General features: G+C 40.3%; 1 protein-coding gene and 1 non-coding gene across 3 annotated transcripts in view; one reads left to right on the top strand and one right to left on the bottom strand.

The window, feature by feature from the left end:
* Positions 1-17456, bottom strand: part of LOC117693473 (tripartite motif-containing protein 43C-like) — a 51998-nt gene that overhangs the window by 804 nt on the left and 33738 nt on the right. The window contains exons 10-14 of one of the 2 annotated variants that reach the window (XM_076917751.1): positions 12881-12951; positions 12163-12187; positions 10292-10353; positions 9713-9737; positions 6737-6850 (exon numbers count right to left, since the gene is read on the bottom strand). In XM_076917751.1, coding sequence (XP_076773866.1) covers positions 6737-6850; positions 9713-9737; positions 10292-10353; positions 12163-12187; positions 12881-12951 — 297 coding nt within the window. The remainder of the gene's footprint in view (positions 1-6736; positions 6851-9712; positions 9738-10291; positions 10354-12162; positions 12188-12880; positions 12952-17456) is intronic. The other variant, XR_013105657.1, reaches the window with a different exon arrangement.
* LOC117693885 (small nucleolar RNA SNORA17) lies at positions 8341-8473 on the top strand. Its single transcript, XR_004604484.1, has one exon. It is a non-coding gene; the product is annotated as a small nucleolar RNA SNORA17 (small nucleolar RNA).

The following is a 17456-nucleotide window of genomic DNA, read 5'->3' as shown; positions in this document are numbered from 1 at the left end:
TTGTTTTTAATTACCCTAAGAATCTTTGCTTGATGTGTAAAGATGTCTATGAAGCTGGTGTATGTGACTCAATCTAATCATTAAGCATGGTTTGCTTGCTGCTTATTCCAGAACTGTGGATTACATTGTTGGAAACAAAGTGTTGCAAATCAATGTGGAAGAAGAATCTTATTGTATAAAGAATAAATAAATCTTTCAAAATGTGCATTGCACTTATTCAGTTGAAGGAAACCATGGATGTGCCTCTGTGCACGTGGAGTTTAGAGGTGCTCCTTGGGTCTGGTTTTCTCCTTCCACCATGTGAGTTCTGAGGATTAGCTACAGGGAGGTCATCAGGCTTTGCTGAAGATACCATTCTGTATGCACTAATCCAACCCATCTTCTTCTAATATAATCAGCTTTATGATTAAGTATCAGAATAATGTCACTTCCTGTTTTGAAGCAGGGAACAATGGCTGCTTGTGGCTTCTTGTGGCACGTCCACAATCTACATATGCTGATTCGGCATTTATCATTAAATATGTATCCTTTCATCTATGCTAATGTAGTCATTTTACTTTGGAAATTTTAGAAGGACAAGCATCTCTGAAAAATATTTTGCCTATGTTATATGTTCAGTACTCTCTAAAAGTTACCATATCCTGTATTTTTTATACTGTGCTGAGTATGTTAGTATTTTATAGGGATTTGAGGCACATGGAGAACATGTATGGGTTACAGCTCTATAGGATGTAGTGCAATCTAAGGGCTTGCTTACTTTCAGATATTGGTGCTCAGGAGGGTCTGGGGAAATTCTGAACAAATACTCAAGCAATGGCACATAATAACACAACTCTGTAAGCTATGTCTAAGGAAGTAAAGGAAGGAAGCATGCTATCACTTTCTTAAATTCACGCTATCAGAATGTAGCTAAAGTATAACACAAAAGAACAAATCATACATTCCAAAATCTTACATTCAATATTGAGTTAGCAGAACAAGCTGGGAGACAATAAATTTGAGTATAGCTGACAACAATGATATAATCAACTATCAAGTACCAACATGTATGGAATTACCACACAGAAAAGAGCAAAATGAACTTCCTGTCTCAAAATCAGAGGTAGCACTAAATAGGATTCAGAATAAGAAAATATATCCTTATCTTTGGAGGGTGTGTTTTGAGACAGGGTTTCTCTGTGTCCCATTGGCACTCTGTCTTGCAACTCACTCTATAGACCTAGCTTGCCTCCAACTCCAAGATCCAGCCCTGCCTCCTGAGTGCTGGGATGCAAGGTGTGCACCATCACTGCTCGGCTTGAAAACATATCTTCAAAGGGCATAGTGTACTCACCCCATCGCACAGTGTGATGCATCTTCATAAGTACATGTGCATATAAGATTACAGTGTGTGTGTACTGTGCCCACACCACCCGCCTCCTCTCTCATCCTGCCTCTGATTTGTCCTCCTTACTGACCAATAAAACCTTTAGTTTGTTCACATCATATACACATGCAATTTTATTTTTCATAAAAAACCTAGACTTTCAAATGAAAAAAATAAAAATCCTGTCCTTGTCTTTATCGATATTAGACATTTAATGTGACAATTATATTCACTTACATCTATTTTCTACAAATGACATCATTCCATGTTCCCTGCCAGGCAGTGGCGGCACACACCTTTAATCCCAGCACTTGGGAGGCAGAAGCAGGTGGATTTCTGAGTTCGAGGCCAGCCTGGGAGTGAGTTCTACAGAGTGAACTACAGAGTGAGTTCCAGAGTGAGTTCCAGGACAGCCAGGGCTATACAGTAAAACCCTGTCTCGAAAAACAAAACAACAACAACAACAATAATAATAATAATAATTCCATGTTCCTCAGTGTTTTACATGGTGTCTTAATTTAAGGTGTCCATTGCCGTGACCAAACACTATGATCATAAACAACTTGTGGAGGGAAGAGTTTATCTCAGGATAACATTCTCTCTTTATACTCAGCTCCTGTGGTAAGTCGGGGTAGGAAGTAAACAGAGCAAGAACCTGGACTCAGGAGCAGATGCAAAGGCTGTGAAGGAGTGTTGTTTGCTGGCTTGTTCACCATAGCTCTTAGTCTGCTTCTTATAGCACCCAGTACCACCAACATAGGTGTGGTACTGCCCACAGTGAGCTGGGTCCTCATATATTAATTCTCAATGAAGAAAATGTACCAAGCTTGCCTACAGGTTAATCTGGTAGAATTGTTTTCTGAAAGAAAGTCTTCTCTTCCCAAATGTCTGGTTTATGACAAGGAAAACAAAAAACAAAACAAACAAACAAAACAGTCCATAACACCTAGCTCTAGGGGAGAAGGGGATTCCCCACACCCTGTTTTAATTTTTGAAATTATAATTTAGTTACATTTTTCTCTTCACTTTTGGGAATGGATTTTAAATTAACCAAAATGCAAGTAACCTGAAAATTCAAGATGCTAGGAATGCAACCTTTCATGAAGTAAACATTTCACACAGAATATTTGACATCTTAAAAATCTTTTCTGTGAATACTTCTACTAATACTAAGCTTTTTGTTGTCTGGCAACTTAATCAAGCAAAGGTTTAAATCATAACTGAAATGCTACATATATTATAAGCAGGGAAATATATGAGAAAGCCACAAGAGATCACAACTTCTGGGATTAGAATCCCAAGGACGTTTGAAATACTTGACCTTATTACAACAGTAACAAAAGTTGGTTATGAGATTGTTGCAGTTGTATATAATGTGTTTAACATAAATTTGTCGTGTGTGTGTGTGTGTGTGTGTGTGTGTGTGCCTGTCAAGTGGAACATGAAGACATGAAGGTTAAAAGAGGGCATGGAATAACATGACCTATCAGTTTCCTTTCCTTAAAGCAGGCTCTCTCATAGAATCTGGAGCTAGGCTGACAGCCAGCAAACACCGAAATGCCTCTGCATATTGAGTGTAGGATTACAAGTATGAATATTTCTTTCCAGCTTTTTTATGTGTGGGAGGGGATTCAAACTCAGGTCTCCTGATTTCCCAGCAACTGTTCTTCCTCACAGACCCATTAACTACCCTGAAGTTGATACTATAAAGCTATTTGAGAGGGTGTGTTGATTTCATGTGCAAATCTTTCAAATAAAATCTCTATATATGGCTTCTAAGTATGTGAATGATAGTTTAATATTTTGATCATATTGTGTACATGTTTTGTGGAAATAAACTGTAAGAGACAAATTACTATTTATGTATCCATATTTATCTAAAGTTTATAATATTCTTAAGCCATGCAGTACACATGTACAGTTGACACAAATTTTAAAAGAAAATTCAAAATACAAGACATGTAAATGGGGATTTTTTTCCCACAAGGTCAATGTGAAGGACATGTACTTTAATTTGTCTTCATTGATAGCAGGCTAGAAGGACGGCTGTATCTCAGTGGGATTTCTGTCCTCTCATGCAAAACAGGGGACATGTACATGAGACGTTGCTTTGACCACAGACAGAGACAGAATGAAGCACTAAATCAAGTTCGGGACCAGATACTGCTCTAAATTGTGTCAAAGCACTGGTGATTTAAATAGGGACTGATGTGACAGCCACCTGTCAGTCATTCCTTCTTCTTATCCCTATGGTTTGGAACAACTTTTTCTGGGTTTGTTTTTCTTCTAATGTGTGTAGTGCTGTTCTGTTTATGAGAATTCTGGATGACCGTGAGTTCATCTCTGCCTTTGCTGTTCACAATAGCCATGCCATAGCTAGTCACGAGGAGCCCCTTAGCTTTGTCCACCAGACAAAGGATAAACTGCTAAGATTTGAATGTCTTCATTTCTGGGTATATTGCCCTAAGAAGGGTTTATACTCTATTCTATTAATGCTCTCATCTGCCCAGTGAGGTTGGTGAGAAAGAGATAATACAGAAAGAAAGGGGCTCTCTGGAATGAGCATGGGGGCACGCAGGAGGGTAAGCTATATTCTATGGACAGTGTATTCTCATATGCAGTATCAAGAACCAGGTAATTGGTGGGAAGAAACCTCCAGGATTCTATGAATAGTCTAGTACAGATTGTCCAGCCAATATGGCACTTGAAAAAACCAGGCGGAAACATCTGTAGAAGGATAAAGGCAAGAAGCTGTAAGGAGGGATATGAGGTGTATGAGGTTAGAAGGTGGGTCATGGGGCTCTGTAGGACATACTACACACAAGCAGGAGGCTCTGGGTGTGCAGTGAGTAACACTAATACTATCACAGTGGAGCCAAACACAGCTAAACGATGAGAAGATGCAGGAGAAGCTGACATACTTGTGATGAGCAAAGGCCTTGAGCATAATGAAGAAGCTCCAGGGAAGATACTTGCAGGAAGCACATTTCTGAGATTATGAACACATTCTCCTAAATAGGCAAGTCAGGGAAAGCTGTAACAAGTGAAAGATACAAATAGTGACAGCACTGAGGACAGACACAGCCCTATGCCCAGAGAGGTGCTAAGACAACTGATGTCCACTCACCTAGGATTCGTTAGTCCTAGGAATAGGTGTAATTTACTAGAACTCCCAAGTCCAAGTTCTGAATGTTGGAGGCCAAACCAAGAAATTCCTGAGAGGGGCCAAGGGTGCGCTAAAGTTCAGATCCCACTTCAATCACTAACTAGGTCAGAGGCTCCATGATGCAGATCAGAACACTAGGCCTGCATGTCAGTCTGAGGTGAGGAACACAAACTACATGAAGTCATCTCTTAGGGTTTTACTGCTGTGAATAGACACCATGACCAATGCAAGTCTTATAAAGGACAACATTTAACTGGGGCTGGCCTACAGCTTCAGAGGTTCAGTCCATTATCATTAAGGCGGGAACATGGCAGCATCCAGGCAGGCATGGTGCAAGAGGAGCAGGGAATTCTGTATCTTTATCTGAAGGCTGCTTCCAGGCTGCTAGGATGAGGGTCTTAAAGCCCACACCCACAGTGACACACCTACTCCAACAGGGCCACACTCTCCAATAGTGCCACTCCCTGGGCCAAGCATATACAAACCATCACAACTCATATGTTGAGCCCTTGCTCCAAAGACATGGAAGCTATAGGGTTTTGACAGAATGAGAGTCATCCTGGCCTTTTAGGCACTCCACATGAAGAGGTGCTTCACAGGGAAAAGCAGAAGTGCTCTTACAGACCTGAAGAACCAGGGAGAGGACCTGCTTCTCCTGCAGCATTGGGCCTGCACTATAAGATATTTACCTACAGGTTCTTGTGAGGAAAGAAAGTTGTTTCCCACCAGATAAACTCTCTCTGATACAGGTTAATACTCAAAAGTGAAACTAACACTTTGTTGGCTCCATCATGCCTAATCTCAGCTGTCAACTAATGAGATCTGAGTCCTCCAGGCATAAACCCCTGGGGTTTATTTTGCTTAGATTAGGTCATGTTGGCAAGACCTGTTTCCTGTAGGTACAATCATTCACTTGGATGGGATCCTGGGCCATATAAGAGGAAGAAAACTCAATGGAGGACATTCACTCATTGTTCTTTGCTTCTAGGTTATGGCTGCAATGTCACTGTCTCTTAAGTTTCTGCCTCTGTCTACTGCTTCCCAATTATGAGCTCCAAACTCAATTTCCATGGCAAAGTCAACATTTCCTTGCTAAAGATGTGTCTTAACTAGGGTTTCTATTGCTGTGAAAAGATACCACAACCATGGCAACTCTTACAAAACAAAACATTTCACTGGGGCTGGCTTACACAGTGTCAGAAGTTTAGTTCATTATCATCATGGCAGGCAAAATGGCAGCATGCAGGCAGACATGGTGCTGGAGACGGAGCTGAGACTTCTATGTCAGGATTGGCACGCAGCAAGCCGGAAGTGAGTGACACACTAGGTCTAGGTTGAGCATCTGAGACCTCAAGGCCCGCCTCTACATTGATGCAGTTCCTCAGCAAGGCCACACTTACTCCAAGGCCACACCTCCTAATAATGCCACTCCCTGTGAGCCAGGTATTCAATTGCAGGAGTCTATGGAACCACTCCTATTCAAGCCAATGCGGAATGTTTTTTTGTTTTGTTTTGTTTTGTTTTGTTTTGTTTTGTTTTGTTTGTCAGAGTATTTTGTCACTGCTTCTGGAAAAGTAGGCCCAACAAAATTTCCAAAGAGTTATAACAACAGTCACACACTTGGGTGTTGTGAGTGGCAGAGGAAGGGTGGCCTACGTGTTCTGGGAAGCATAGCCTCTAAATAACAGAGCCAGAAACAAAGCACACTCAACCTTGCCACTGTTAACTATTATACATTTGAAAGAGAAAATGCACAAACATTTCAAATGTTTCTGTGTTCTTAATATTCTTTCCCACACTCTTGGTCTCCCAAGCACAAGGTATAAGATGACTACTCCTAGGGCCGTCTCTCAATGGATCTGACTAGGTGTGCCTTTATTTCATTCAAATTTCATCCTCATTCTTGAGACTTTCCACATCTGCATCATGCATGTCTGGAACAAAGTGGATGACATGTGGCTCAGTTATTCATGGCTACTGCAGGTGAAGCCTGGAATAGTCAGTCATACAAGACAAGTCTCAGCTTTCCTCTGGTTTGCCATTAGCTAATGGAAAGCAAAGATGATGGCTAGCTGCATCTTTAAGTTCTGTGGTTGTGCTTCTACTCCGCTAAATGAATTAATGTTATTCACATATTAAAAACTACAGCAAAACTTCTGCATAGAGTTACATAATTGGACAGAATTAGTTAATTCCCACAGTACCTTCCGTTGTTATCTGGGCTGTTTCTGTGAAGGCGCCAGGGAGAACTTGAGGTCTCTTCACAACGAGGGGGGCCACAGTTTTTTTTCGAGAAAATTTCTTTAAGATCGAAGAAACTGGGAATGCATTCACAGGGAGAGTTATGTCATCAACATGGCAAACAAACAGAAGAAAATGATAATAGTTAAGTTTTTGTATATTGGATTATATTTCTTTTTAGGGAAGTCACTGTAATTAGAATGATGCTGCAGGAATATCAGAGTTTAGTGTGCACTTAATTCTACATGACATTATGATGTAGATAAAGTCTACTGTGTTCCACATGATGTTATAGGTAATGTCTAAATTCATTCAGGTATGACAACAAAGAGGCACAACATGATTATGTAATGTTGCTATGGTGCCTGATAGGCAGCATTTAAATCCCATTCAGAGCATTATGACCCAGAGACATTCCTGCAATCCCTCTGCAATCCCATCATTGTGCCAGGAAACTAGAAATCTCATAATGACCCACAGAAACCTTTTCGGTGTTAAAGATAAATATATAGGGTTAAGTCATAACGAAAGGCACATGACTATACACGTGCTCTGGGGTGTTTGTGAAATGTGAGGACACACCCACTAGACAGGAAGGACCAAATCCTGAGCAGGAATTGACTCTGATGTAGGACAGTGCCCAGTGGTTGTTTGCTTTGTATTTTTTTCCCTATCCAGAATATTTTACAGCTTATGTAGAATACATTCTATCACTTTAAGTGAGCTTGGAATTTAAGAAGCTTATCACTTAAAACTTATATCATATCACTTTAAGTGAGTTTGGAAGGTAAGAAGTCTAGTGTTTTAATCCCTGGGTGCTGTGTTAGTTATATCCATGATGTCCTGGCCAAATTCCCTGACACAAATAACCAAATAAATAAATGTTCTGCCTTTGATCTCTGACTCAATATATAAATTTCCAAGTTGTAGAAGGACCCTGAATCAGTAAATAGAGCCTTTCTCCAGTGCCTTCACCCTGTCAGATTCCTCTCAGCCAGTGATTCTCATCACCAAGTGTGTTCACTGGTGAGGCAACTTATGCTTGTGTGTCTTCTGTGATGACTCAGACTCTAAGTCATTCTAAATCAAGTTGTCACGTGAAGGTTGGACAAAAAAGAAAGTTCAAACTTGTATAAACCCTCAACATGAATTGAAGTGAGACAGTCTACGTGGCTACACAAGGAACGAGTGTGCATTGGGTCTGCTTGTTGTTTCCTCATCAAAATTTTTAAATGAGATATTTTCTTAATTCTTTGGGAACTCCTCAATTGAACACACTAAGTTCAATTGGTGCTAATCATATATTCATGGGGATGTGTCTATCCTGGAATTTGTTCAACCTACTAAGGGCAAAATCAGTTTCTACAAACTCTCCTATCAACAGACTTTTTGGGGCCATTTTATTTTTTTTATTTATTTCTTTGTTACTATTGTTAGTATTATTATGCATTTATATTGATGATGAAGAAGGAGGTGGAGGAAGAGGAGAAGGAGGAGGATGAGGAGGAGGAGGAGGACTTTAGTTTAGGCTCACTTAAAATTTATTATGAAAAAAATGGAAGATTTTTCTGCCCTGGAGGCATTGTAGATGTGACTGCTATGTCATATGTTTGTCAGTAGGTGGCAGACAAGAGAGAAATTATGTCTATACTTAATTATGTCTTGACCTATGAACGCATATTGCTGGATGCTTATACAGGACCTGCACAGAGTCAAGGAAGACAACACTGTGGCTTGAAGGGAAGAAGTTCAGAAACCCTTCTCACGCCTAAGAAGTTATTGGTACTTTAGGGTTTTTGTCTGAGAGAGGGGCAGTTTGGATTAAAGGTATTGCCCCTAGAAGGTCAACCCAAGTATCAGTGGATGCCCCTACACATGTTTAGCAGAAATTGTACTAGAAAGGTTTTTTTGAGGATATGAATTTGGGAAAAATTGAAAAGGCAGAGTGAATATGTGAACAGAGTTATAAGGAATAAATATGACAAAGCACTTTGCATAAACTTCCCAAAATTAATATAATTATATTAATGGTAAAATACAAAATACAAATGAAATGTATTACTGGAATAATAATCCAGCACAGATCAAACAAATGATGACTGCAGTTTTAGTGGACACTGTCCCTAAACTGTGAGGCTCTTTGTTCCCATTCTGGCGTTATCTAGTCAGCTAAAGATTTTCTCCAGATCTTACTGGAGTGAGTCATGGCTATGAGAAACCCAGCTGGGATATATCCACCCCCACTTTCCCATGTACTGAATTTAATTTTCAGGCTCCGTAGCCTGAAAAGTAGCATGTGCTTCTCTACCTTTCAGGGCTGTTAATGTCTGCTGCCTGCTGCATGACACACTACCATGGACTTCTGACCTCTGCAGCAGCCAGGGTAGTGTTTGAGATCCCTATCAATTTGCCTTATGGCAGGCAGATACCAGAAGATGGAACTTTCCTATAGAGATTACTGTGCCCTTGATGGGATAAGAAGTGTCTCTTGAGATGTACAGCTAAGATGTCTCATAATTATCTCTGAACTCTGGTTCATTCATCTATGAAGGAATACAACCATATAGCCTGACCCTGTATGGCCCTGATGAAGTTTGAACACATTTTTGTAGATGAATTGTATTATGATTTCTTAATTTATAAACTTTCTACTAGAAAGTGGCTTGGATAATTAGGATCTTTTTCTTGGGCAAAAAGATTTAGACAACACCTTGGTGACAAAAACCTCTGTTAACTAAAGTATCACATTGAACACAGTGGCCACAGACACATGGCCATGATTTGTGAGTTGGAATGTCACTTTCTTTAAAAAAAGCACAACAACAAAAAACAAAAACAGCATCAGTAAGCAGCTTAGATCACAGTTGTCCATCACACAAAAGACAAAGCAGTACACAATTCTTATCTAAAACGTGTCTTAGTGATTCTATAATACTTACGACATTTGCATCTTTTGGACTCAACCTATAATTAAAAAAAATTTTAAAGCTTAGATCATGCTGAGTAATGTCTGCTAAGGGCTTTGGTCTTTCCACTGACATATTCTAGTTGCAATCAAGATAGAAAAGAGCAGTCAACTGGAGACTATGTTAATGGGTCCATTATTTAGTGATGTGACAGAAGATCTGAAGCTCTGTACTTCATGAAAAAGACCTTTCACATGTTTTCATGCTTCAAAAGCAGATCAGGCAAACTTGTCTGGCCTCTATGGAGGATTCCCTAACCTACATCGCATACCACCTGTGGAAACTTGTATTTTTCACTAAGTAGTTTTCTGTTTCTCTGGTCTATGGTAGAAATAACTTAAATGTATGCCCCAATATTTGATGTGTTGAAAGAAAGTGCCATGTGTGCAGTATGTGCATACTGAATCCTAAGCTGGTGAGATCTTTAAAACATGAGGAGCATTAAATATGATATAACTGATGAGTGCCATGATTCCACTGTGACACCCACTGAACCATAAGGGGACCATTGAAGTAAGTTTTCTAGACGAGAGAAAGGAAAGGCCTTCTTACCTTGGCCACCTTCAGGTGTGCTTTTCCCTTATCCAGTGTATTGTCAGCACATTCAGGTAACACTAAGGGGACAAGAAGTGACTGTCAGCTCACAGTACTGCCTATTGTTTAAACTGGGTTTTATTTGATGTGGGTAAAAGTGTGTGAAATTAGTTAATGTTACTAAACCTGATGAACAAGATGGTTGTGCTGCTGCTGGACTGTGTTCTCATAAGGCAAACTAAACAGAGGGAAGACCCAAAGTCAAGCAAGGATCTATGTGTCCATGTGGTAGACATCTGATTCAGATGTCATACTAAGATTCATAGTGTATCTATGAGAGATTCTGTTCACTTCTCTCCCAGTGATCTTGCCAGTCTCATGAGCTTTGTGAGGGAGAGACATTTGGTGAATACAAAAAGACCTAGTATACTCAGGGCTGAGGATGGGGACATGGCTGGGGTTAGGCCACACTGTGTGGACAATGTATTCTAGTACACAGCATCAACAATAAGGTAACAGGTGGAAGGGACAACATGGGAATTAACAAAATGGAGAAAGAGGCAAGAGAAGGATAGGGGCAAGACGTAATAAGAGGGAAGACTGAAAGGGGAGGGGGCTGGAAGTGGAACCCTGTGTCTCAGGCATACGTGTTTCACAATCCAGTCTATACTGTGCACTAGCCTATAAGCATCACCTAAAATTGGTACCAAACCCATTTGCATAATGAGAGAATCTAGGAGAAACAGATATCTTTCTGAGGGTTTTAGGCTATGGGGCCTACTGAAGAAGCTGTAGTGAACCCATTTTGAGGAAAAGACTTCTTCAGTTATACCCACATGTACTCATAAGAGGTGAGCTAGGTCAGACCTAGAGTGCCAAGAGTGAGATATCCACGTAGTGACAGCACACAAGGCAGACACGTTCTGTGTTCAGATAGGTGCCTGGAGAGGTGACACCTGGGAGTCAATGTCCTTTATCTTGAGGAACATAGGCAATAATTTAAGGGAACTCTTGAATCCAGCCTGTGTATCTTGGAAGATGAACCTAGAATACCTCAAAAGGCACCATAGATGGGCCAGAATACAGACATTTTCTTACCTGTTAAGCCACGGGGTCCAAGATAGATGGGAGCCTCTAACCTCCCTTGACTCAAGCACTTAGTATGCTAGTCAAATTAAGGCGCATAGGCCGCTACAAGCTAAAGACATACATAAGGCCTTTACTTATCATGACAAGGCTAGTGTTGCAGTGAGGTCAGACTAGAGAATCCTGCTAAAGAATGAGAGACAGCACTGATCAACATCTAGGTGGAGACCATAGTTCTTACTTGACCGTGTGCCTAACTTGTGTTGCCCTTGTTGTTCATGCTAATACTGTCCACCCCCTTAAGCCTTTCTATAGACCTGATTAGAATGAATCATGGGAAACCCAATTGGGACATATCCACCCTACATTTCTGTTCCTGTGTAGTGTGTTTCATTTTTACGTCCTATCACCTGAAAATAAGTATTTGTGCTTCTATCCCTTTTAAAACTGACTGTCTGCTGCCTGGTAAACAACACTACTACCTACTCTACCCACTCTATCAGTCAGGACAGTATTTGAGATCCTTTTAGATTTGATATCTTGCAAGCAGATCCTAAAAACTGTAACTCTTCCATAGGGATTATTGTACCCTGATGAACTTAATGACCACAGATATATCCATAAGTTTTTATCTAGTGTGTTGTTTCTTCTCTTTTTTTATTAAAACACACACACACACACACACACATAACTAGAACCATATTCTAATTATCTTAGAACACAGTGTTGCATCTGACAAAACACAGCTAATGTTTACAACAATCCTTATCTAAAGTCTGTTGTAGTAATTCCACAATACATACCATGTCTGTTTTTTTTAATAGGTACCTGCAATTGAGAGGGAAAAATATTTTATATTCCACAATCATGCAGGGTAACATATGCAAATTGTTTTGATTGATCCATTTCTGAGTTGTAATTGCTATAAGGATGAAAAATCATAATCAAGTGATGACTATATTAATGTATACATTATTTGAGGTTGCCACAAAGTATCTGGGGCTCTGAACTTGTGACAAAAACTAGTATCTTTCACATTTTTACTGATTCATAGGTAGATCAAACAAACCTGTGTGGACTCTAGAGTGTCCCAAAACCTACACCACATATGAAAACTTACATTTTTCACTAATACACATTCTATTTCTAGAATCCATGTTTTACAACTAATTTGATGATATGACCCAAAGTTTGGTGCACTAGAAGCTTACTGTGTCTGGCATGTTGCTGTTAAGTGTTCAGTTGGTAAGTGCTTTAAAATATGAGGAGTAGTGTAAACTGGAGAATCCCACTTGAAAGAGATTAGTCTCATAAATCAGGACATAAAATTGCACCGCATTGTGATGTATTGAATTAAGACCAAGTTGGTAGAGTTCCTCCATTTCATTCTCTTCCTCAGTAACTGCTCTAGTACCTGTGATGCATCTGGCTAGTGTCATGACTCAAATGTGATACCCACTGAAACATAAGGGAACTACTGAGATAAACTTTCTACCCTAGAGAAAGGAAAGCCCCTCTTACCTTAACCTTCCTCAACGGTCGTTTTTTCTGGTCCTCGTCTGAAGTCGCATTGTCAGTATGTTTAGTTAATGCTAGAGGAACAGAGAGTAACTGTCAGCTCATGGTATTGCTTACCATTTACACTGGACTTTACTTGATGTGGGTAAAAGTGCATGGGCTTAGTATATGTAATTAAATGTAGTAAACGAAATGGTTGGGATAAAGCTGAACTGTCTTCTGGGAAGGTAAATAGAGTCAAAGAAAGGCTCTGGAGAGAAATTGTGGGGAACAAGCAAAAGAAACTTGCCCAAGTACTGCCATTTTGTTTTGGAACATAATTATTTTTCTTAACCACAGCTCCCATTATTCATCCTTTGTTCTCCAAAACATAATGGCTGTTTCTAACTACAGAATAACAAGTGGATTTGATTGGTTAGACTGTAAAACCTACATTCTGTATCAGTTTACATAGGTCAACCTCATAAGAAAAGCCTTTATCCTTTTGGTGGAAAAATGTAACGATAACTTGGTACAGATGCTTCTGGTTTGGAAGCTTAAATACTCTCTAATATTATGGTTCAGGGTCACAGTTCAGCTCCCAAGGCTGTTGTGTGTCCCTGATTGATCAGTAGCAGCTTGATTGCAATATCTGTTTGTCATGTGCATTGACCTGGTGTCTGAGTTGTATTGAATCTAAACAGACTGCATAACATTTGGTGCATTGGCCAGCAATCCAATCACACTACCCAGGTCCCCGCTTTGTAATCATTCACATTCCAGGACTTCATTTTTAAATCCAAAACCTCTAGAAGGTAAGTTGGTTGGTGGCTATCTAGGACCCAAGGAAGGAGAAACTAGACACAGTATTGTTACTAGGATCAGAGGTCAGGAGACATTCCACTTCCTCTCTGGTTCCCGTTGGAGGAACACCTGATTCTGGTTCTGAGTCCTGTTGGTGGGGCATCTGAGCCTTGTTTTTGCACCATCTAGTATCTCTTCCATCTCATCCCCAGTTCTGGTTGTGCTTAGTGTGGCAGTCTGTCTGTCTGTGGCTGTCAGTGTATGTTTGTACTTTTATTTAGTTGCTTGATTGTTGCTCTGTGTTTCATATTTGGAGAAACTGGCCAAGCTTCATCTGCCAGACATTCATCCCTCGACTTAGTTTTAACTTGTTCGAGGATTTGCAGGAAAAAGAAAAAGTTGGAGGATGTGAAAGCTTAAGTAAGTTCTAAGGGTCTAAGGACATGATTTAAGATATGGAAGAACTTCAAATCTCTGAAGAAAGAAGTTCTGGAAGATACCAGAAGGTGGAAAGACTTGCCTTGCTCATGGAAAAGTAGGATTAACATAATGAAAATGGGCATTTTACCAAAGGCAATCTGCAGATTCAATGCAATCCCCATCAAAATTCTCATACAATTGTTCACAGATTTTGAAAGAACAGTTCTCAACTACATATGGCAAAACAAACAAAAAAAATCCAAGATAGCTAAAATGATCCTAAACAAGAAAAGAACTTCTGGAGGTATCACTAACTTCCAACTATACTACAGAGAAATAGGAATGAAAACTCCGCAGGAGTAGTATAGAAACAGACCGTAGATCATGGAATTGATTCACAGACCCAGAAATAAACCCACCCACCTATGGACACTTGATTTTTGACGAAGAAGAGAAAACCATACAGTGGAACAAGGAGAGCATCTTGGACAAATGGAGCTGGTTTTACTGGATGTCTGTATATAGAAGAATGCAAATAAACCCAGATTTGTCACCTTGTATATATCTCAAGTCCAAATGGATCATAGACCTCAATATAAAACCAAACACACTTAATCTAATAGAACAGAAAGTGGGGAATACCTTTCAACTCCTCAGAACAGAGGATAACTTCCAGAACAGAACACCAATGGCTCAGGCACTAAGGTCAAGAATTAATAAGTGGGACCTCCCTCATGAAACTAAAGAGCCTCTGTAAGTCAAAGGACACTGTCATCAGGACAAAAATACAGCCTAGATATTGGAAAAATATTTTCACTAATCCTATATCTGACAGAGGGCTAATACCTAAAATATATAAAGAATTCAAGAAGCTAGAATCTAACAATCCAAATAACCCAATGTAAAAATGGAGTACGGAGCTAAGCTGAGAATTCTCAACAGAGGAATCTTGAATGGCTGAGAAGAACCTAAAGAAATGTCCGATGTCTTTAGTCATCAGGGAAATATAAATCACAACTCCGAGATTCCACCTTACATCAGAATGGCTAAGATAAAATCTCAAAGGTCAACACATGCTGGTGAGGATGCAGAGCAAGGGGAACATTCCTCCACTGCTGGTGAGAGTGCAAGTTTGTACAACCACTGTGGAAAACAATTTGGTGGTTTTTTCAGAAGTTTGGGAATAGGTCTACCTCAGGACCCAGCTATACCACTTCTGGGCATATACCCAAAGATGTTCCATTATACCACAAGGACACTTGCTGAACTATGTTGATAACAGCTTTATTTGTAATAGCCAGAAACTGGAAACAACTTAGATGTTTCTCAACTGGAGACTGGATACAGAAAATGCGGCATTATCTACACAATGGAACAGAATACTACTCAGCCATTAAAACAAGGACACCATGAATTTCTCAAGCAAATGGATGAAACTAGAAAATATCATGCTCAGTGAGCTAACCCAGACCCCAAAGGACATGCATGCTATGTACTTACTTACAAGTGAATATACTTACCATATACTACAGGATAACTATGCTATAACCAACACACCCAAAGAAGCCAAATAACAAGGAGGGCACAAAGGAAGCTGTTTGAATGTTTCTCAGAAGGAGAAACAAAAGAGATATCAGACATTGATGGAGAGGGAAATAGGTAGGAGAGCGGATGAGGAGGAGAGGGGCAGAGAATATGTAGAGAGAGCAGGGAAGAGACGGGAGGTCAGCTGGGGATGGGAGCAGTCTCTAACAGGTGCCAGAGATCTGGGATGGGGGGATGCCACAGAGGGTCTAAGGGGGCAACAGTGCTGAGATTCCTGGCAGTGGAGGATATGAATCCTGAACTGTCCACTTCCTGTAGCAAGGCAGGACTCCCACTGGAAGGATAAAGACAGCAACCCATCCAAAAAGCCTTTTGACTACAAGATGTGCAGGGACAAAATCAGAGCAGAGATTGAGGGAATGGTTGAGACTCATCCTAATGGCAAGAACCAATCCTGGACACTGTTAATGATACTCTGCTGTGCTTGCAGACAGGAGTCTAGCATAACTGTCCTCTGAGAGGCTCCACCCAGCAGCCAATGAAAACAAACGTAGACACTCACACCAAACATTAGATGGAGCTCAAGGAATCTTATGGAAGAGTTGGGAGAAAGATTGTGGGACCCAAAACGGACAGGGACTCTACAGGAAGACTGTCAGAATCAAATAACCTGGACTCTTGGGAACTCCCAGAGACTGAATCACCAAACAAATAGTGAGCATGGGCTGGACCAAGGCCACCTGCACAGATGTAGCAGATGAGCAGCTTGGCCTGCATGCAGGTCCCCCAAAAAACTGGAGCAGGGGCTGTTCTTGAGCCTGCTGCCTGCCTGTCTGTCAGTGGATCCTGCTCCCTAAATAGACAGCCTTGTCTGGCCTCAGCGAGAGAGGATGTGACTAGTCCTGCAGTGACTCGATGTACAGGTTGGGGGGGGGGGGTGAGGGTGGAGGGGGATGGGGTTTGTTTGAGAACCCAGAGTGGGGGCTTCATTTTTTGAGGGGAAGGGGGAATGGAGGAAGATTTGGGGGGGTACTGGGAGGAGAGGAAGGGCTGATAGTCGGTTGTAAAGTAAATAGATAATTTTTAAAAAGATATATAAACACAAATTGTAGAGATATAAGAAAATGATTTAAGTTATATGAAAAATGGGAAATGTTTCAGACTTCTTTCCTTCCTCTATGTTATTGTTATATTCTGAAAAGTTCCAAATTTTAACACCGATTAAAAGAATTCTCATAAGCTGATAGAGCATTGACTGCTTACTATTCAGTCACAAGCTCGATTTTGAGGTTCTTTGGCTGTCTTCTAGCTATAACTTAAAGATGTTCATACTTTTTAACCTAAAGCTATAGTTTTTGCTGCATGAATCTACTCCAGTTGTTTTATAGAAACCTGCTAACTCCCTTTTCTACAATATGAATTGGAATACAATAGTGATGCTAACATGTCTAAACTTCTATCTTCTTTTGTAAATTAAAAAATAAAATAAAATTCACATAAGCTTCATGGAATCAAAGAAGTTATAAAACTTGAATCCACCTGTCACAAGTCAAGTGGACTCCAGATAAGTATAGCCTAAATTTCTGCACCTATCCATTCCTGAGAATGGGAGTTTCGCCTGGTCTTGGGATTCCTTCCCTTCCCTAATTGCTGGGAAATTTGAACTTCTTTCCCTAGTCTATATTTGTCTCAGCAGATTCCCACTTGTCTGGCAGATACCATCCAGGAAGCACCTGCAAATTACAAATGGCTGTGCTCTGTATTTGCTTAGAGTTCAAATAAACCAGCCCAGCCAATGTGACTGATCACTGTCTCTTCAGCTGGATCAGCT

This window comes from Arvicanthis niloticus, chromosome 21, assembly GCF_011762505.2.
Source record: "Arvicanthis niloticus isolate mArvNil1 chromosome 21, mArvNil1.pat.X, whole genome shotgun sequence".
Classification (NCBI taxonomy): Eukaryota; Metazoa; Chordata; class Mammalia; order Rodentia; family Muridae; genus Arvicanthis; species Arvicanthis niloticus.
The sequence above is the reverse complement of the archived record's forward strand: the minus strand, read 5'-3'. Positions and strand labels throughout refer to the sequence as shown.